At 39.3% G+C, this 21,607-nt stretch overlaps 1 protein-coding gene across 1 annotated transcript; it reads right to left on the reverse strand.

The window, feature by feature from the left end:
• Positions 1 to 159: 159 nt before the first annotated feature.
• On the reverse strand, positions 160 to 21,358 carry iffo1b (intermediate filament family orphan 1b). Its single transcript, XM_036584553.1, has 9 exons — positions 19,584 to 21,358; positions 14,746 to 14,806; positions 11,636 to 11,731; positions 10,661 to 10,801; positions 9,927 to 10,114; positions 7,657 to 7,786; positions 5,432 to 5,524; positions 5,122 to 5,252; positions 160 to 4,585 (listed from the first exon to the last, which is right to left on the reverse strand). Exons 1-9 carry the CDS (start codon positions 20,462 to 20,464, stop codon positions 4,501 to 4,503), a joined length of 1,806 nt encoding a protein of 601 aa, XP_036440446.1. The 5' UTR covers positions 20,465 to 21,358; the 3' UTR covers positions 160 to 4,500.
• Positions 21,359 to 21,607: the final 249 nt, after the last annotated feature.

Genomic DNA, 21,607 nt, shown 5'->3' on the forward strand with positions numbered 1-21,607 from the left:
TAGTGTATGTGAGAGAGACAGAGAGAGAAAGAGAGAGAGAGAAAGAAAGAAAGAAAGAAAGAAAGAAAGAAAGAAAGGAAAAGAGAGTCAGCAAAGAAATGAAAGGCAAAGACAGAAAGAAACGAACTCCGTGACACAAAAACTCCACTCTGCAAAGTGTTTCTTCAGCATTATCTTTTATTTTTCAAGTCTTTTTAAAGATCCAGTCTTTCAGCACTCATTAAAGCAGGCAATGCAATTCTTGTTATGCCTTTAGTATGAGTCCAGCCACCCTGTCAAAAGATTTCTTTAAATCAAGCAAAACATCCCTGTGTGGTTCGATTAGCTTCTCAGTTCTTTGCCTTCTTTTCGGAATTCAGAAATAATTACTATCCAATTAATCCGATTAGCTTTTTATTCATGCCTTACAGTCAAATGGTACAAATCTGGATTCAGATCATTGTAGCCTTTGGAGATCACAGCTAACGGATGCCAACAGCATAAGAGATGGTCTATAAACATATAAGGCGCTTGATTTAAAGAAATTCCTTGAAGTATTTTGATATCCAATGACACAAACGTTTCTGTAACACTTCACTTGAACACTGCTACGTAAACTGACAATCTTGCCATAAATATGTCATGGCAGGTGTCATATGCTGTCTTTTTGTCATGACAGTTTGTGTTCAATAATAAACCAGCGTCATGTAACCAATAGTGGTAATTGTCATGACAGATGTCATTATGTTTGATGTCATGACATCTTATGTCACAAGCTAATTTTTACTTTGACCAGTAATGGTAACATAACACTATTATATTATTGAACAAAATTTCTCATGACAACTTATGACAGCATATGACATCTGGCATTACAATTTTACATAGCAGGGTTCAAGTAAAGTGCTACTAACGTTCATAATGTACATATTGAGGCAGACAGCAATGTTAATATGGCCTGAGCCTTAGCCATAGCATTTGTTTGTGGCCCACATACCACATGGAATGATGGCCCACTAGCAGGCCAGATGCAGCTGCTAGAACTCATATATACATTTTTTGACCCTACTGATGCACTCTGGCTAAACAACAATGCTATACTTTATATACCCAAAGCAGTACCATAAACCATCATAACAGCTACTCAACTAGTAGTTTAACTACTAGATCTAGTTAAATATTTTGGCAATCGCATCTGGCCTGCTTTCGGGCCATCATTCAGGGTATGTGGGCCACATGAACAATAGCACAATAGATCATATTTGTGTTTTGTGCTAACTGGTACAAGAATGTATCTAAATCTGCATGAAAGCATGAGGGAGAACTCTTCTGACAGGGATAGTGAACTTGTTTGCATAGCCAGCGATTATATAGTAAAGATCCTTACTGATTGCCTTTGGGTTACAATATCATAGCAGTCATACCTACTTTTTGGATAAGCATTCTCTTTTCTCCTTGCCTTTTGTTTGTCTTCTTTATAGAAGTTTTTATACAAGAAATTTACTTATTGTTTTAGTGGCTTCAAATTTAAGGTATTCCCAATGCAGTCTGAATTAATATCTGAGAAGGAAAAACTGAGATTTGTAAAGCTGGTTCAAGTGCTGTACAAACAGTATTGCACACTATTGCCACAATTCACACCAGAAAACAGAAGTTTCTGTACAGTATTTTGACTAAAGACATGAGATCATAAAATGGTCATAAAATGATCTAAGTATTATTTTCTATTTATATTTAAATAAACAACAAGTAAATTCCTGGTCAGTATAGCAAATCAGAAAACACATTCAAAACGTGCGTGCACGCACACACACACACGCTCATACTATGTCTCAAATGTGCACTGCTAAAAGCAAATAAAAGAATCAAATCAAAAAGGGGGATTTCAAGCAAAATGAGAGCCCTACTTTTCTTGTCATTTGAGTGATTAAGTAAAAAAAATGTATGTTTTTCTCATTTAAAAGAAACACATCTGGACTAGAAAGAGGGCTGTTTTCTGCTAACCTACACAAATGGAAGATAGTAATAAAGGAAACTGTTACTCAGAGTAGGACGTCTTTACACGACCTGTACAAAACACAAGATAACAAAACTAATTAAGACCAAATTAAGTGACTCTGACTTTGGGGGAGAGTGCTGATTTAAAACTAGAAGAATCAGAATGAAAAACAGAAGCAGATATGAGGATCTGAAACTGGACAAAACATGATCTGAATAGGCTTTAAACAGACTGCACTGTACAATATGTTACATAAAGAGCCATTCTCAATTTTCTTTTCTTATTGCAGGATACTCATGTACATACAGCTTACATACAGTTATAGTAGCATTTGACTCTTTGAATTTCAAAGCAGAGCAAATATTTACAAGCTGGGCATTCAGCACCATGTATGGAAGCATCAGCTCCTGATGCTCTTTGCTGCTCAGAGTCAATTCCCTGAAAGCTTAGTTCACATTTGGCACTGTAGAGGTTTATATTATTCCAGCTACATTAGGAAATATAACAATGTTATTTCTCCTCTTTGATGCCTGCGTGTGCGCATGCATTTTTCTTCCTCAGGTGTACGTTCATCTAGCTACTCTTTGTCACCCTATGGTCAAAGTATTCATGGTTTCACTGCACTTGTGAACACCACTGAAGCCAAGTGTATTTATAGCACCCCTGACATTCGCATGTGAGATGGAAAAAGTGAGCCTTGACCAACCCACTAACCAATTGGTCCATTTCTGCTATTTCTGTATTCTGCTTTATGACGGCTGAAGTTGCCAAACACCAGTCGCCCTTGTGCAAGTGAAATGGCTTCCACTTTGCTAGCCACCAATGGCGTTTGTGTGAACTGCCAGTGGCTTGAAACCATGCCAGTCACTCAATCAGTGAATCTTCCTGTATTTTAGTCAGATCTGCTGCAAAATCTATCACAATCTGTCAAAATTGGTTTAGTCAAACGCCTGACTCTGTGAGACTACCTCCGCATTTACTACTGCGACAGAAAACCGGACGTCTAACCAACGAGTACAAAAACACACACGCAGACATGGTGTAGGAGTTCATTTCCTTTCACACTATATAATACATCATCTCAGGTATCAGGCATCATATATACAGTAGAATAGCTTAAAGTGGCCGTCTTTCAATTTGTGTTATATCTGCTCTGCTGACATTTAGGTGAGGATGTGGCGATAGTTTAAAAGGTTTAGCATTTACACTGTGCTGAGCCCTCTTTTTTTACCAATTCTTATTACAGATCACTGATTCAACATCACTGTAAAAGGGCAGCACAGAACCAAATGGAACAAAGTGGCCTTCCATTTAGTTTTCTGGTTTTCTTGAAAGACATGACCACAGTAGGTGGTGGACTAATGAGGTACAATGCACCTTGCTAATGTTGAAAATGCTTGAATAACCATGCAAAGCATTATGGAAGTAAGAAACAACATCTTGACTTTGCTAATCTGCAACTTTTTCACAAAAACTGTAACAGCAGACAATGCAAACATGTTTTTGTATATTGTCTTCATATATCATTGTCTGCCATTGAGGAAGACAAGAGCAAGTACGTAAAACAGCTTTCCAGTTGCCCTTTAGCAAGAAACGCTGTGATACTGATCACAGAACAGCATAAAAGGCTTAACCAACCCTCTGTTTGACCACAAGTTATGCCCTTCACAGCAAATATTTATATTCATACTATGTAAAAGATTACAGCGAGAACATACAGCACTACTATTAAGGATCCTACACCACCCACAATACATTAAATCATATTGCCTCAGAAACAGAAGAAAAAAAAACATTCTCATGAATGTTTGACACCCAAGGTTTCAGTTTTAAAAAAAATGAAGAAGAGGAACCTTATCATGGAATCACGGAACATGGACTAGCAGTGGTCACATCTTCAAAATGCCACACCACACAAAGACTAGCAGAAAAGACATTCTAATGATATTGATGTGTGCTAGACTCAAACATTCAGTATTTTGAGTGCATTGCCCATTATGTCAAATAACAAAGGTTACCACTCACTTGTAAAGACAGCAAATAGCCATCAGAACACATCCTCTACTCCTTTAATTTGCTTCCCATTCTCTCAAATCTTTTAACAATAGAAATTCCTTTACCTGAAATCAACAATTACTTATTTAAATGTAAAGCAAATGTTAACTGTGTGCAAAAGAATAGTTCTGATGAATGAAAACAGGTATGGAAAAAAATCAGCTCCGTCACTACACCCATACAACATCAATCAATCCCAATTATAACCACTAGGGGGCAGTCACTGTCAGAGTCAGTCATCACAAAGCCTATTCATGTGACTCAAACTCTATTGCCCCCCTGATATTCTGGGAAATATTTAGTGGTCTGAAAGACCCAGACAGTCTGTCCATGCCCCTAACATTGAGGAAAGTATGACTTCAGCAGTGTTGCACCAGCACCTGTGCGCTAAATATGGCTTAGGGTTAACAGAGAGATGAGAAGAGGTTAACAATGTTTTTTTCTTTTCTTCATTATGTTGTTCGTTATTATCTTCCTCCCTCTCCAGTCTTCTCTCTTTCTGAGTCATCGCTCCCTTCCAGTCCTCCGCCAGGGCTAGGAGATTGGGATTTACTGAGGGCAATAACAACATTGAGAGGGGGGAAAAACAATATGTTATACATGTAAAATAGCTGCACTGGAAAAGAAAAGAGATCCCTGACGAGCAGTAAACAAACCCTACATTCATACAGCTATTAGGGCTGACACGATTCATTGTATAAATAACTGAGTAATCTACACATGAGTTTGACAAAGAATCAAGTAATCAGAGTTTTAGAGAAGGCCAAACAATAAAAATGTAAAAGCTCAGCAAAAAACCTTACTCAAAAACAACAAATGCTGCATAGCCTTTTAAAAACTGCAAAATACTTATTTGGATAAACAAAGGAAGCAAGGATGAAAAGCCTTCAATACTGTAAAAATATAAAAGACAATGAGGCAAGACAAATACATTCTGACCATGCATATTGCCTACTAATCAAATTTTAGTTTTTAAATCAAGATATCACGTTTAATCGAGAAACTGAGATGAGCCTAAAAGCCATGCTAAATATTCTTCCCTCTGCAATATGTAGTGACACTCGGTGCCAGTATGTATGTGTGCGTACCTCTCTCCGCTTTGGGTGATGAGTCTTCTGCAGGTCTCCATCTGAACGTCCAGTCCTCTCTTCATACTGCACATCTCCATGTACTCATGCAGGTGCCTGTTCATGTCAGACTTTGCCGTAGCCAACTCCAGCTATACAGACAGAGACAGTGAGAGAGTTCATGTAGCATCCATTACAATCATGTACAATATTACTTGCTGAACACAGCCTGTACTACAGTCCTAGAACAGTTCTTGGGTAAAAAAAGAATATTTAAATTGACCTTAAGAACAGTAAGAGTAATTGCAGCTTTTCCTTCCCTCTCTCTTACCTCAATCTGGTCGATGGTCTCCTGATACTCCTTCTCCCTGGACTTAAACAGGCACTCTGTATCTTTAATCACCTTCTCCAGACACTCCTCCTGCTAAAAGAGAGAGAGAGAGAGAGTGAGGAGAGAGAGTAGAGAGAGAGAAAAGGAGAGAGAGAGGGATGTTAGAGAAACATTATCTCTGTGAGACATACCGAAGGCAGCTGCTGAAGATAAAGCATAACCAGAGGGAATATTCTATTGATGGAAAACTCAGGCACTAAAAATCCTCTCAGCTTTCCCTGAAATAGGTATAACAACATGACTGGCAACACTCCATACTTCCACTCATCCGCTGCATTGATCAGTGTGTGTTGGGGTATTTGTGTGGGTCAGCTGTTCAGCAAAAATGAAATATTGCAAGTATTGAATTTAAACAGAAATGTCCTGTGGCAAACTTGACATCGTCCATCAACCTAAATATGTCCTCTGCATGTGTGTGTGTGTGTGTTTGTAACTCATGACTTTTGCTAAACAGCCTTGTTCTCCTCTCAATGGCCCTTTTCATCAAGCTCAGCAGAATGAGTGCAAACACACTAATATGAGACAAATACACGTTCTAGCACCAAACACAGCATGCCATCGATCTGTGCTGACCCAGACATAGCTGTTCTTATTCTATCTGGGTGGTTTAATTTGTTGATTTTTATGGTCACATACACATTTCTGTATGCTACCAGCAGTCACCAACATTTCATTTTTGTGGCTGTATGGACACAGAGACACTGTCGAATGTACATGAGTAATTTACAAACTTATGTAAAAGACAAAAATGAAGAAGATGGAGAAAGGGAGTAAAGGAACCCTATAAAAGGGGAAAATAAAGGGTTGGATGGATAAAAATGTGTAAAATATTTCCTTACACATATCTGTACAGTTAATTTAGAGTTTTGTTTGTTGTTGCTACATATACTCCTTATATACTTTTAAACAGTGCTTAATCTAGTGCCATCATGTCATCTGTCTCATTAACAGCCACTAAAAACCTCCCTAAAGCAGCCAATATTATTGTCGCACAACTATCCTGAATAAATCCACTATGAAGCAATTTATTAGCTATTTTCACTATTGCTAAAATATATGCGTTTGCAAAATCAGAGCTCCCAATGAATGTGACTTCCATAGCCATCAAGTAAAAGTCAAGACAAAAAACGTCACCTTGAGGAAGACTGAATTTAATCAAGCCCATCTACTCTGATGATGTACACATCAAGCAGCATGATGCCTTTAATATCTTCAGCACCTTTAGGGTCCATAAACTTTTTAAATTGAAATTCCATTACTTTTTCTTGACTTCTCCATGACACAAAAATAATTTCCATGCCCAACATTTAGTACAGTGCTGGGCCATATTTCATCTATACCGGTATACTGTAATACTGCCATATCCTTTCCATTTTTAGTGACATGTTTACTGATATATTTGATAGATTATAAGCATTTTATACATAATAAAAAGTAGAGTCTCTGTTTCAAGCGGTGTATTTTTATTTTGTGCACGTTACTCATAGATGCTAATTGAACGTCTTTTGCTTAAAATTCATAAAAACTCAGGAAACATGGGTTCAAGCATTTCAGTAATGCAAAACTTTGACACAGTGATACTGTGATATATTTGAAAATGTCATGATCCTGAATTTTATTATTACTGCCCAGCACTAATTTAACATTAGACAACACAGCTTTTCTGAGAGAGAAAAAGACCTGAGTGTTTAAAACCTTGAGTGCTTCAAATGTCATGAGATGACAAACCGCAAGGGGGAAAAGTCATAAAAATTCCATGACTTTTCCAGCACGTATTATATTTCATAACTTTTCCAGGCCTGGAAAACCTAATTTCTGCATTCCATAACTTTTCCAGGATTTTCATGACCGTATGAACCCTTTACCTTTGTGACTCCCAGCCATGTTTAATGTTGCTCCAGTTTATTACAGGTGCAAACTAACTTTAAAACAGTAGCCAATCCACCTCTGATTTGGTGGAAGAGAGTCCAAAAAACTGTAGATGTAGTGGGCACAGTTATGTAAATTGTTCAGAATTTCCCTGTATTTTCTAGGGAAATTACTAGAGACTATATTGAGTATATATTCTTTCCAAAAATTTCCAAATGAGTTTGGCATCACATTTGAAAACCGTTTTCCTCCTTTTCTCCCCTTGTGGACTGAGTGCCCACCTACTTGCACATCACATTTCTTACCTCACTGTGATTAGTGTCTGTGGTCAGAGTGCATCCTGGGAAATCCTCCCATAGCAGCAGGGTCTCCTCAGTCTCCTCCCAGGCCAAAGAGTCACAGTCATCCTCAAACTCACACTCACGGCTAAAACATACACAGGAAGGTGCATCAGAGCAATAACAATATCCTAATGGTAAATTAAGTAAATATACTCTGAGTTGCACAGTCCTGTGCAAAAGTCATAGACCACTCATTAATTCATTGTTCATTTTTCAGGAGACAATCCTAAGGAGATCCACTTAGATCCACATTTGCATAAGAAAGGGGAAAGTAAAATGAAAATAAGTGAAAAACAGGAGTTTCCAAACCTGGAGTTCAAAACATAAAAGACATGAAAAGATATTAGAAGACAAAACAAAAAAAGAGACCCTATCCAGACCTGATAGAACACCTATACTGTCACCATCAGATAAACAGTACTTAAAGCTTTCATCGTTGAGAGAGAGAGAAGAAAGAAGTGCTTCAGATCTGAAAAAATCCACAGGTCTTTCTGTCCAACACTATGAGTCTGAAAGGATGTATAGCTATCTAGAAGTCGTTACTGTAAAAAGAAAATAGACAAAAAAATAAGAAACTCAAGCAACTCAAATAAAGAACTGGTTGTGTTCTCAGAACAATGGACTGACCATAGCAGAATCCAGACCTCAACATCACTTAATGTGTTTAAGATTGCTTGGATTGTCAGAAGCAGAAAATGCAACAAACTTCTAGGGCTGAACTTTAAATTTGTGCAAAAAACATCCCTGCAGAATTTGATATTATATTAAGTTGAGTGTAATTTTCTGTTTCTGTTAAACATGTTTCCTGCTTTTTTTCTTGATGCTTAAAACAAGTAACTTGCACATAATGGCTATTTTTGACTGTAAATTAAATAATTGAAAAGCAATCTCTGATTTAGCACAGTAGTGTCCCTTGTACTGTTACTCAGTGTCCATTTTATGAGGTACACCTACCACACAGATGCATTTTGTAACATATACATTTTCTTCGTTAGACACCTTATACCCTGTCCATGAATGGAACGGGACCAACACTGGACCACCACTGACAAGATATTATTTGGGTAGTGGATCATTTTCAGCACAGCAGTGATACCACAATGGTAACGGTATAGTAATGTGTGTTGCCCCTAAGGCTGGGCAATAGGACAATATATTTGTCACGCTATATTATGTTACAATATGTCACAATATGGTCTTCTGAGTATACTGTGGATATAGTCAGTACTTAAAAACGCTTTCCAACTGCATGTTTGATCATAAAGATAGCAGTGTTAGTACTGTAACTGGGATGTGAAATATTGAATATAAATCATTGTATTCAAAGTTTTGGTAGTATTTTTAAACATGGCACTTGTTTGTCTTTTCCAAGTTTAGATATTGAATGATGTTATCTGCAGTTCACCGAAAACTACAATAAAACCTCATGTGTCTTGGAGATGTGGCATAATGCCCTAAAATCTGCTAAAGTTTGACGGTTTGATGGTTACTCTTATTTTTGATGAGTTACAGTGCTCTAAATTTTTCTGGCTCTCTGGACCTCCACTGTGGGCAAGTGTCTTGGCAAGGCTGCTTTGGGTGCACCTAAGTCGGACAAAAATTTGCGAGATTCCAGGCACATCATGCTCTACTGACCTGTGGACTGTCACAGATTTTTTAAGTCAGATTTTTAAAGTTGCTTGTGGTAAAGTGTTCCATTCTCCACACATTTTATCACATAACTGTCGGCTTTTAAAAATCTGAAGTCGTGCAACCCCTAGAAGTACAGCAGCATCAAACCTACAAAGTGCATCTATATTGTAGGTGTACCTGATAATATGTTTATTGGGTGTAGGTACACATAATTGCCTAATAAACTGGCAGCAATCTCAGGGGAAAAAATTGGGTAAAACATTACTGCATTGGCAGATGTTCATTCTAATTCCACTGTTCAACTGCTCATACTCATACTGTAGTACAACTGTAGCTATTATAGAACTGTAGAACAACTGTAATTACTACTATAATGCGACATGATACATGTGTAAATATGTACAGCCCTAATTTCTAGACTCAATATTTAATGAGCTGGGCAACGCACTAAATTAGTATGAAGGTCCACAAAGTGTCTGATTGTCCAACGCTTTCTCCCTGTGAATGCATATTTCTCTTGAACTCATGCCAAATATAAGGTGCTACTTTTTTAGCATCTGATTAATGAAGACATGGTATAGGAAACAACTCACAGTTGGGATAGCATCCTCTGCATCTCTTCATTAATCTGATTGGCTGAGGTGGTGCCCGCATCCTCCTCTTTTGTTCCACCTCCATCACTTTCTGAGGTGCTGGTTGGCTCATCTGTCTCACTGCCATTGGCAGGCTGAGCTGTCTGCTTCCGTGAACGATTGTTGATGGATGATTGAGGGCTTGGTACCTGAAAGGAAAAGAATTTACAAAGACCGTAGGAGAAAGCAGTGGAAGTACACAGGCAAAAAAATAAACAATGCTGACATCTGACCTGTTCCACAGCCTGTCCATAATTCGACACACATCACCTCCAAGAAAGAAACATCAGCAGAAAAACATTTCAGCATTGCGGCAGAGGGAGAGAATGTTGAGGCAGGAAATGTCCTTCAAGCATCTTCAAATCAAGTCTAATCCATCAAAATGAGCAAATAATGCAAAATCTGATCAAAACTAATCCAGCAGGCTTTAGTGTACAGTTACTTGAGCTGTACAGAATCAGCCAATTTCTAGAGAGAAATTATTAGAGCCTTTATTGAGCAAATATTCTTGCAAATGGGTCAGATGAATTTAGATGCATGGTTCCAGATGGGCATTACATTTGAACACCAACCTGCTCATTCTCTCCCCACAAAAATGAGTAAGCAGTGCAGTGCAAATACACATTTCACTCCAATGTAGAGTCAGAAACAGGTAGAGGCAGTGTGTATGGGTTAGTGTGGGTGTGTTCCCACACCTTGAAGATTTTGATTGGGTCCTCGCAATTCCTCTGTTGTGCCAGATCACAGAGGCGAGCTGTGATATCGATGCGTCTGCAGATATCCATATCCACCTTCATCGCTTTCTCCTGGATCTTACTGTCCAAGTCAGACAAGTCCTATTTGTGAGAAAGCAAAGTACTCACTTCATTACACAATAACTTAATAAATTTATTATACTGTTTGCAAAACATGTTTTTGCTATGCTAATGTGCTATTCCAATAAATCTTTAATCAAACTATAGTATTACTGGTCAGTATTCGTATAAAAAAATTCACAAACAATAAAAAATCTTACTCATCAACTCAAGTTTAAATTTTAGTACTTTTAAGTGTTTGACAGTTTAAGATTTATATAAAAGCTTTAAATTTATCCCATAAGCATTTAATTTAAAGAAATATGTGGCAACAGGACCTTTCAATGACCAAGAAAGCTTTCTAAACTCCATAAAAGTGTATTTAAATTATGTTAAAGCTATTTTAAATAATGTACATGTAAGTGCAATAAATCTAACTTTAATCTCTTGTAGTTATTCTAGGCGTAGTTATCTCCTGTTTGAAATCAGTGAGGGCAATTCTCCTTCTTCTATTTCTGAAATTAGCTTAGCTCTTTCATGTCTGACTCATCTCACCCAAGTATTAACAGAATAATATTTCCATTAAAAAGTATAAGATCTTGTAATTTACTAAATTAGACCTTATCTTCATCTCAGAGCTCTTTCAGCGTCTCTGTGAGAGTAGAAGCAGAACCCATGCTTTTCTCATTTGTCTTCAGAATATCTTACAATTACTGTTCATGTTAATCTCATTTTTCCCAAGAGGGGTTTAGGTGAAATTCAGAAAGCAATGATCATTCATACAGTATTGAGATTTGCTTTATTTTTCTTCAGACAAAGAAACATTAACCTTAAGAAAGACATTTTTCCTTTGGGGTGTTTTGTGATTACACTCACATTGCTCATTAGACCCTTGAACAGGACTAACTCAGCCTTAAGCTGCTGCACTCTGAGGGCCAGCTCATCCTGACACACCTCACTCTCCTGCAGGTCCTAAACACACATACACACAAGACAACATAAATGATTATATTGCAGACAAAATATTTTGAATTAGGTAAGCTGCACAGTGCAGTGTTCCAATCCTGTAAACCAACTGGGACTACTTTAGCCAGAGACAATTGGTCATATTTAACTTATTCTCAGAGTAAGAATGATGATTTGGGTTCAGTTTACATCTTTCATATAACACTGATTAGCATTAAATGAACTGAAGAGACCTGATTTTAGAGCAGTGTCGTTACTCTGAGACTCTAAGTTAATAAATGGGCCACTGTGTCTGTAACATTCATAGGGCCTCCATCACAAACCTACATACCAACATACCTGACACATTCCGCCTGCAGGAATTTCAAGCTGAAACAGGAAAATTTCAAAAATAACAGAGGAAAGTGGACACCCCACCTCAAAAACACACCTGGCTCAGAAAGTAAGAGCAGTGTCAAGGGTACTTGAGAAAAAACAAGCTAAACCAACACAAATTAAAACAGGATTGCATATATAAACTCAAAGTCTTGGTATAAATTGCAATTGTGTAATACTGACAAATAAATAATTATTAGTTGTCTCAATATAATCTTGCTTATAGAACTGTAGGGCCTACTGGTTTTCCAAATGCACATTAAATACACTCCTGGAATACATATAGACTTTTCAAAAGAGCATTAATGTCAATGTAATAGTGTAATTTGAAACCCAAGCCCTCCCAGCACTGCTGACTGGCTAATTTCAGCCTTCACTTGCTCAAACAGAACACAGGGTAAAGGGTTTAGGCTTTAGCTTTTATTTCGTGTTCTTATATTAAATAAACACAGTACAAGAGCTCATTCAGCTCATGAGGGGTTTGATAGTGAACTGATGAGATGATTCAGCTGTATTAGAGTAGGGCAAATATTACACTGGGCAGTGCTGTAGCTGTGTAGGGCAGGGAATGAAGATCATTATTCTCATTTCAGATCAAAGATATGTTAAACACATTCCTCTGGGTTTGTCTAATTAGGCTATACAATGAATATAGTAGCACATAGACACTGAGCGTTCAGGATAAAAACAGGACAGGACATAAACACCAGGAACACAGAAAACATCTGCAATGAGCTTAGGGCCAAGATAAAACTGCTGAAAAGTGATAAAAAGGGAGAGAAAATCATAACAGTTTCCATCCTTGACTCAGGCCCTGCCAAAAGACCACAGAACGTAGAGAAAAAACATTCCAGCTTTGTACATTTTGAAAACAAGCCACTCGGCTGCCTCTGACCTACCAAAGAGCATTCAAAATATAAGTTTAATAACCCATTTGAACAAGCGTTTAGAATACATTCCAAAGAAAGTCATCTTGTCAAGTGAAATGATCTTAAATCTAGTCGATGTATCTATATATTTCCCATTTTGAGATGGTTGTGCACTTATTATAAGATTATCTCGCTTATTTCTAGAAACTTTTCACTTGTCATCTTATTAAGTAAAATTATCTAACTATACTTGCAGATAATGTTGCTGGTTTCAAGCACATTTCGTAAAACAAGCAAAATGATCTGTCAACACAGTGAGTTATAAAATTACTTAACACAAGTAAAAAATGTCTAGAAAGAAGGTAAACATTCTTAAATTAAGCTTACAACAATCTCAACAGGAGAAATATTAGATCTATTTACTATATTTAAGATAATTTTACTTGACAGAATACCATTTTTTGCAGTGTAGTGTTAAATGGCATTGCTGTAGTTGATGGCGAAAAGAGGTGCCCTTATACAGTTTTTTTCTATCATGGTCCCCATGGTTGATAGCACCCTTGGTTTATAGTCATATCCCTTAAACATGATACTAGACAGATACTTGGAATGAAGTTTGTCCATTTTGTGTACATTTTGTGTGAAACTGACCAAAGGACACTCAGGAAATCGCTAAGAACTTACCCAATATGTTGGAAATCCTTCATTCCTCATTCAGTCGACATTGGAAACACATGTGAAATGGCATGCAAAGCACACAGTCACAGTTCACAGTCGCTGAAGTTGCTGCAACATTTTTGGAAAGTAGCGCAGAAGATAATTTTTGAAATGAGACATATGGGTATCATGTTATATGCAAGTGCCTTTAAAGGTGAATTTAGGAATATATGCAAGATTTGAGAAAATGCTCTTAGACCCCAGATGGTTAATAATGGAACTAGGGCTAAAACTCTCAATAATATTGACCAGTATCATTTTATATTTGTCTCTTATATTTTAATTTTATACTCAGTGTTAGTTAAATAGTACTTTATTGACCAACATCATTGTCAGTTCTCAATCATTACATTTCATAATATAATAATCATAATAACTCAAATAAACAGTAGAAACTCAGAACATGCAATACATAGTACATTGTAGTCCTGGGGACAGAGCTACCCAGAATGCCTTATGCTTCTGGTTTCTTTTTGTTACAGCATTTTATTTTGTTTTGAATGTTCTTCTCATGCTGAAGTTTAGGTTTGGATGGATATTGTATCTTTAACATGATGGTGTCTTCTGTTCATGTTCACCAGTTCAGTCATTAAGTAAACAAAGAATTTCTCATATGGAGCTGCTAGCTTACATGTCTAAAGTTCTGCCATATTATCAGGAGGCACTAGCTATTGCTGATGTTATAGGCCAATGCCAATTATACCGTGGCTCACTAATATTAGCCAATATTATTGGCCAACCAATATATCGGTCAGGTCCCAGGAGGAACATATTTAAGCTTGACAATTCTTCTGGCATCTCACCTTCATCCCATCTCCTCCCTCTATTATTAAAGTCTAGTTCAGTCTCACACTCTCCACTGAATATAAAGATGAATCATAAGAATGAGCGGAATTGTGAATCAGAATGAACAAAGAGTTGCAAATAACAGGATGAGGGGTGGAGGAAGAGAGGGCACCCCCACGAGTGAGAGTGAGACTGAGAAAGAGCCCACACGAGTGAGACTGAGAAAAGGAGAGAATACAAAATAGCACAATAATAGATATTAGATCTTCTTACCTCGTGTAGGTCTTTAACCTTCTGTTGGAGATCCACTCTCATTGTGTATTCCTCCTCCCATCTTAAAAAAAAAAAGACAAAACAGTCATCAACCTAAACAAGTTTAATATAACACAACTTCCTGGAGTACCCCCTGTCCTGCACGGTTTTCTGCTCTAACACACCCACTTCAAGCCATTAGTTGGTTGCTTGGACTGAATGTTTTAGAGCAGGGAAAACACCTGAATACACAAGGTACAAGTACAGTACTGCGCAAAAGCCAAAGACCACCCTTCATTTGTTTCATTTCCCATCAAAACAACCATCAAGTACAAGTTATTTATCTTTCAGCATGAGAAAAAAGGAGAAGACAAATATTTAACAGAAAATAACATAGAAGCCTCATTAACTAGATATAATTTCAGAAGTTTCAGTTTTTTGGGTGTCTACTTTTTGCCTTTATTACAGCTTCCAAAGTTCACTCTGTATGATCCAAGTAACATCACATGCATTCTGTGATGTTGAGGTCTGGACTCTGGGGTGGACAGTGCATCATACTGGGAACATCACCAGCTTCCTTGTTTGATTTGTAAATTTCACTTTATTAGTAGCAGCTTCTTGACAGCTACATATCCTTTCAGACTCACAGTGTTGACAGAAACACATTTTCAGAAAAAAAAAATCTTTTTCAGATCTGAAGATCAAGAATGGAGCTTAATTATCCCTAAAAGATGAAAGCTTTAAAGGGCCCATATCTTACATTTTGTTGAATTTCCCTCTTCTGCTCTGCTTAATACATCTGGGTGGTTTTATGAACCAATAATTAATTTTTTCATTACCATTTTCCAGCCTCTCTTTATACTTTAGATTTAAAAAGCCTGTTTTTGTTACTGTACCTTTAAGACTGATGTAAGATAAATGAACTCTATTCTAAATGGCCCTGTATTGTGCCTCATTCAAAAAGAACTCAGAACTGAAATACTCCTTGTAAGTTCAATATAAATGGGTGGAGCTAAACTACTGTGGGCTGAAAAGTTAGACAGATGCAAATTAATTGGTTCTGGTGACATCACAGAAACTGTTCATTTAAAATGAGCCGCATGGTTTTCATATATGTATGGACTGGGTAGCATATGGCATGTTTTAAAACTTTGTCAGTGTTTACACATTACTTCAAACTCCAAGGGAAAATTGCTTTTCAGTTATACGGGTCCTTTAAATACTGTTTATCTGATGGTGACAGTTTTGGTGGTCTACCAGGTCTTGCAGGTCTTGAATTTAGGAGTACCATTTTCTCTGTATCTTGAATAATTTTTTAAACTCCAGTTTTGGAAACTCCAGTTTTTCCACTTATTTTGCTTTAACTGTCCCCTTCCTTGGGCAAGTGGTTTATCTTTATCTAATCTACTAGAAAGATCTCCTGAAAAATGAATAATTTGTACTTAATGGTAACTGGACAGCACTGTATTTCAGGACCAAGGTGGCGAACCACTAGGCTCCAGGACCGAAGCTTCATCACTGTGATATGCAAACACAGACTACAGATTAATACTGCCAATCAAATAGGCTTGCATGAGGACTTTGTATTGTGCATATATGAGTGTGCTAGCGTGACGACTTCCAAAAGCTTGCACAGTGATTCATTAGTCATAGTGGAGAGCATGCACAGTAGAAGTGTGCAGTAGAGTAGAACTGAGCGAGTCCTCTGCTCTCTCGCCGCACACGCTCTCTCTTACGTAAGGGCTCTTTTAAATGCAGTGCACTGCAGTATTCTCCAAGCTTATTAAAGCCTTCTCGCCAGAATACAAGTTTAGACTTACAGCAAACATTACAAGCAATTCCAAGATGCCGAAACACAATTACTGAAGGAATGATAGATGGGGAAGGTGAGAGAGAAAAAGAGAGAAAAAGAAAGCAAGGGAGGGGAGGAAGCAGAGAGAGAGAGGAGGAGGAGAGGAAGATGACTCCGTCAGTGCTAGCCTGTGAACTGCAATGCAGATACAGTGTGAAGTAATGATACACAGGGAAGGACAATCAGCTTGCATAGTGTGAATGAATGAATAATATTACAGTGACTAACCAAGAGAAAGACACAGAGAGTCTGAAGTGTAAAAATAGACAGAGACATGCTCAGGATGACAAAACTTCTGAGTTAAAATTACTCTTCACATGCCACAAGCGGAGAGTCAGTGTACACATACAGATGGGGGTCTTTATGACTCGTCAGCCTTAAATAAAACAGTTATTGTGTGACTGCAGGGGGAATGGGGCCACTTGGCTTAGTAATTGTGAGATAGGCCAGGACACAAAGCTGCAGTTTTTCCTCAGGGAATAAAGTGTAATTCCATAAAGAGAAGCTTTTACTAGGGGCTTTCAAGTCCAAACTGATTTAATACATAGCCTATGCCTTCACTCCTCACTTCACTGATTGATTTCTCATCCTCATTCCTTCTCCATTCCTTAATGCACAGACAAATCCCTCTCTATGTCTGATTTGATGTCACTAGGTCTCCAAAAAGGCCGAGCGCACTCCATGCTGGTGTGTGGTATGATGTAGTTTGTGTGTAATATTTCAAGTGAACAAACTGTTAAGTGTACACTAATCATATCCCATTTTCCCTGAAAATTCCCTTTTGTCACAGATCAGTGCCTCCAACATGAATTAGAGGAAATGGGCTCTGCTATAATTCTCCATTCAACAATCACAAAATGATCCTCTAGGCCAGTCAGGACACACAAGCTCTAACAGCTGCACTTATCCATTTCAGAAATAACCCCAGGTTCAGTTTAACTGGAGCTACTGGGTGCGAGAACCAATTCATCACTGCAATTAATTTTGCTGGATCATAAGACAAACAATTTATGACTGCTCACAAGGCACACCATGTTCCGGTCTTGTATAGGACTTCAACATGAAGTAGCTGAAACCCACCTCCCCCTTTAAATGAATGCTGGGAAAATGTAGTGAAAATATGTCAAGATGCTTTGCATACAGTAAGAACCAAACCCGTCTGTTATCTGTTTTATCTCAGCATGGCTGTTCTTTTGGAAAGATGTGAATTGTTTTCACAGCAGGTGGTTCTCACCCCTCCCCATTACCCACCGCCCATTACTCACTAGCAGCTTAACAGAGATTCACAATTTTTAACACACAGAGAGCCAACAGTGTCCTAATTAAGAGTTAAGGAGAAAATATTTTATTTGATTATATTAATTTCAGCAGTATTGGTCACTAGGAGGCCTGCAGAAAGATGTTAGGGAACCAAAAAGGGTTCTTCTATGGCATCGCTCCAAACCTTTTTTGGCTTAGTTATTTTTAGCACCACGGTTTAGCACTAAGTGAAAACAGAAAGAAGCTTGTGCCTCAGCACCAGGAGCATGGACAGCACTCACATGCACTCACTTTCACTTACTGGAGCATGCTGACGTCAGTGGGGCTCAGGCCTGCTTAATGCAGCTGCTTGGGGCTTTTTTTGCTGAGCCCTCTGTTGCTCTGGACACTGCAAGGTTCAGCCATAGAGTGTGTCTCAAATTGCACCCCAGTTCTATACATGCCAAGTTACTATTTATGGAAAACGGAAGTGAGTGAACTGATTAGGACATCAGATCATAATCCAGTACTCCACAGTACATGGCTATTTGCAGCAGTGCTTACTTATTGCAGGGTTCAAGTGAGTGTGGGACTCTTTCTACAGATTCCTTATATCACATCCAGTTGCCCCTCTAACCATGATGTATTAACCTGGAACTTCTAATGACAAGCATCCTTTGAGCATTTCATATTTTCTTATATGTTGGCGAAACATACATATTTTAATGTTTTTATTATTTAAGACATCCATGTGTTCTGTTATGAACAGTATCCACCATCTTCTCAAATTTAGCCACCCACTTCATAAACCATGGAACAATTGAACTGAATAGTATCCAGTGTTTACACATCTCAGATTCTGACCAGCTGTACAACAGCAGAGGTCACCAACTATGGTGCTGGAATTCAACCCTCTTGTGGAGTCTAGTTCCAACCACAACCTGCCACACCTGCTCCACATAATTAACCTTTTCAGAAGTTCTTGGTAATGGGGGCGGGGAAGGGACAAATGTTAGATCCAGGTTGGAACAAAACTCTTCAGGACAGTAGATCTCCAGTAGAATCGTTGGTGACCACTGTACAACAGCATCTGGATACTGGAGTAGACTGAAGAGGGCACATATTTGTCCCCTACATTTTGAGGTGCACTGTGGAATCTGAGCATACATTTCAGTGCCCTAAGGTAATTTCTATTCTGGGGCACTCTACAAAATTACTGAATCTTCAGCTACTTCACCATAGGGCGTATTTGAGAAAGGTGTCTTGATCATGACCATACATTTAGGCTGCATTTGGAATCACTCCAAATTATTGCAATGTCAGTCATTCTGTATTGTTTGAATGTGTTAAAGTTATGGTTGTTTCCCAGCTACTTCACTAAATAGTGGTCAATAGAGAGTTAATAAGTTAATAAGTGAACCACTCTAAGCAAAGTGCTAGCCACAAAATTGTGGCATTAACTTGCCAACCAAGTTCCTGGCAATGTACTATAACACTAGTGTACTATAGCTCATATAGGGTCTATTTCTTTACTATACTACATACAGTAGTGTACTGGTACATATGGAACAAGGGTTTGGTTTGAGACGCACCCTGTCACACCAGTCAAAAGCACCTTCATTTGCTACACGTGCAATACCTAAAACGCACTCTAACCTTTCTTGGTGGATCTGTCACGACTGTGGTAACCTGATCCAGGCCCAGAGTGCACATGCATTTCCCGTTCATGCAACCCATCCATGCAAATAACCCCGCCGCGGCCGTTCACCTGCGCTTGTACTCGTCCCTCTCCCTCTTTACTTTGGCCAGGACGTTGTACAGTGCCCGAATCTCGGGGGTGATGGTGTCTATCTGCACGCCCACACCGTCTGGGTGCACCCAGGACACACCAGGGCTGGTGACCCTCTCTGTGCCCGCGCCCCATCTCCGGCTGGGGCTGTAGGACCAGATGGTGCCGGGGAGGAAGCGGGGAGGAGGGTTGGGGGCCGCGCTATTCACATTGGGCGCATTGTTGGAGTTGTTCGTGTTGGCCGCGGCGGGCTCGGTGGGCGTCGATGCGCTGAGCGTTATGGCCGGATTCGCACTCCGAGCCTGGAGCGCAGCGGCCAGAGGAGGCGTGAACAAAACGGTGGGTCTCCTCGCGGAGGAGCTGTTGGAGTTTTGAAAGGGCAGGGACGAGGGCCGGACGGGGATGGGCCCCACGAAGCCGGTCTGCACCGCGCTCTCTTTGCTCTGCGCCCGCGGCCCTTCCTCACCCGCGTTGCTCTCCAGCGCCTGCTGCAGCTGCTTCTCCAGGATCTTGTTGCGCCTCTCCAGCTCGTGGACTTTGGCCAGGAAGCAGCGGAAGCGCAGGTTAAGCGTCTTCAGCACGCTGATGTTGGAGCCCAGGTCGTTGCGCAGCGCCGCGGCGGCGGGAGGGTGAGAATGGGGATGAGGAGGCAGGGCCCGGTGGCGAGAGCCGCTCACGGGCGCCAGAGCTGGCAGATCAGCCCCGCCGTCCTGAGCGGGGGGCTGCGGCTCGGTCAGAAAGAGGAAAGAAGAGTCGGGGAGCAGAGTGGAGGGGGAGTCCGGAGCTCCGGCTTCACCCTGCTCTCCCAGCCACGGATTCATGCTGCGGCACGGAAAGCTCGCACGCTGCAGATCTGGCATGAACACCGCCCTGTACTGCTGCTGTTGCTGCGCTCAGTAACTCTGCGCTGGGACCATTCACAGCACTCTGCACTTTCAGCACGCCAAATGTAGAGGAGCCTCAGCTGGCTCGGCTAGCGCTGGCTGACACGCAGAGGGCAGGCAACGCTGGTCGTGAAAGAAAAAAATGAACAAAAGCACACACCGGTTTCGTTTAAAACGTGGGTTCCGCAGCGCGAATATGCGGAAAAACAATAATAAAGGCTGTGATGAGAAACCGAATGAAAACAGAACCTTCTGGTTGCGAAGGCGCGTGTCGCAGCTTTCTTGCCTAGCAACGAAAAATGCACTGCGGGAGATTCGACAGGCGTTGTTTATTATTTTTTTAACCCACCGGTTTTTCGAAAAGCCCCACCCACCGTGCACTAGGATTGGTTGGAGTTGTCTCGCCTTCTGCGCTCGGATTGGCTAGTAATTCATGTTCAAAAGTGGCTCGCCTGCCAGCCAATCGGAGCGCCTACATGTCGGATTACTGGTGGGGAAAAAAGAACAACGCATTTCGAGGCTAAATTAGACTACCGTAATAGCCAAAGTAGCTTAAATAAGAGGCTATTGTTTTAGAATTACCATCCACACCACGTTTTTTTTAAATATAAGCTGTTATTTCATATCCAATAAATACAGAACTTTTACCGCAGGCAATTTGCAGTGACTTGAAAGTTGTATGTGACTGTATGTCAAAATTACCTTATAACAAACAAAACCATGATATCTCTTCTTTTGAGAAAAGTTATTAATTTGATGGGTAAATAAGTCCTGTATTCTTGTAAGAATTTATGCACTTTTCCTTTTCCCCTCCTTTCTAATACTTGTGGCTACATAACCCTTTACATGTTTAAATTAAATAAAAATAGAAAGAAAGAAAGACAGAAAGAAAGCAAATGTGTCAGAGAAGTTGTAAGATTACAACTTAGGCTACAGTTAGATAATTGTATGAAATTGTATGATAATTGTGCAATATTCTATGAAATAAGAAATAATATAAAGAGAATATAAAAGAAAATTAGAGAAATGTGATCAGTGTAGGACAAACCTTTATTCAAACTTGATTTCATTTATGATTTAATCTGTAATACTTTGCAATAGGACAACATTTTGCATGCA

Source organism: Colossoma macropomum, unplaced genomic scaffold (assembly GCF_904425465.1).
Source record: "Colossoma macropomum unplaced genomic scaffold, Colossoma_macropomum, whole genome shotgun sequence".
NCBI classification, from domain to species: domain Eukaryota; kingdom Metazoa; phylum Chordata; class Actinopteri; order Characiformes; family Serrasalmidae; genus Colossoma; species Colossoma macropomum.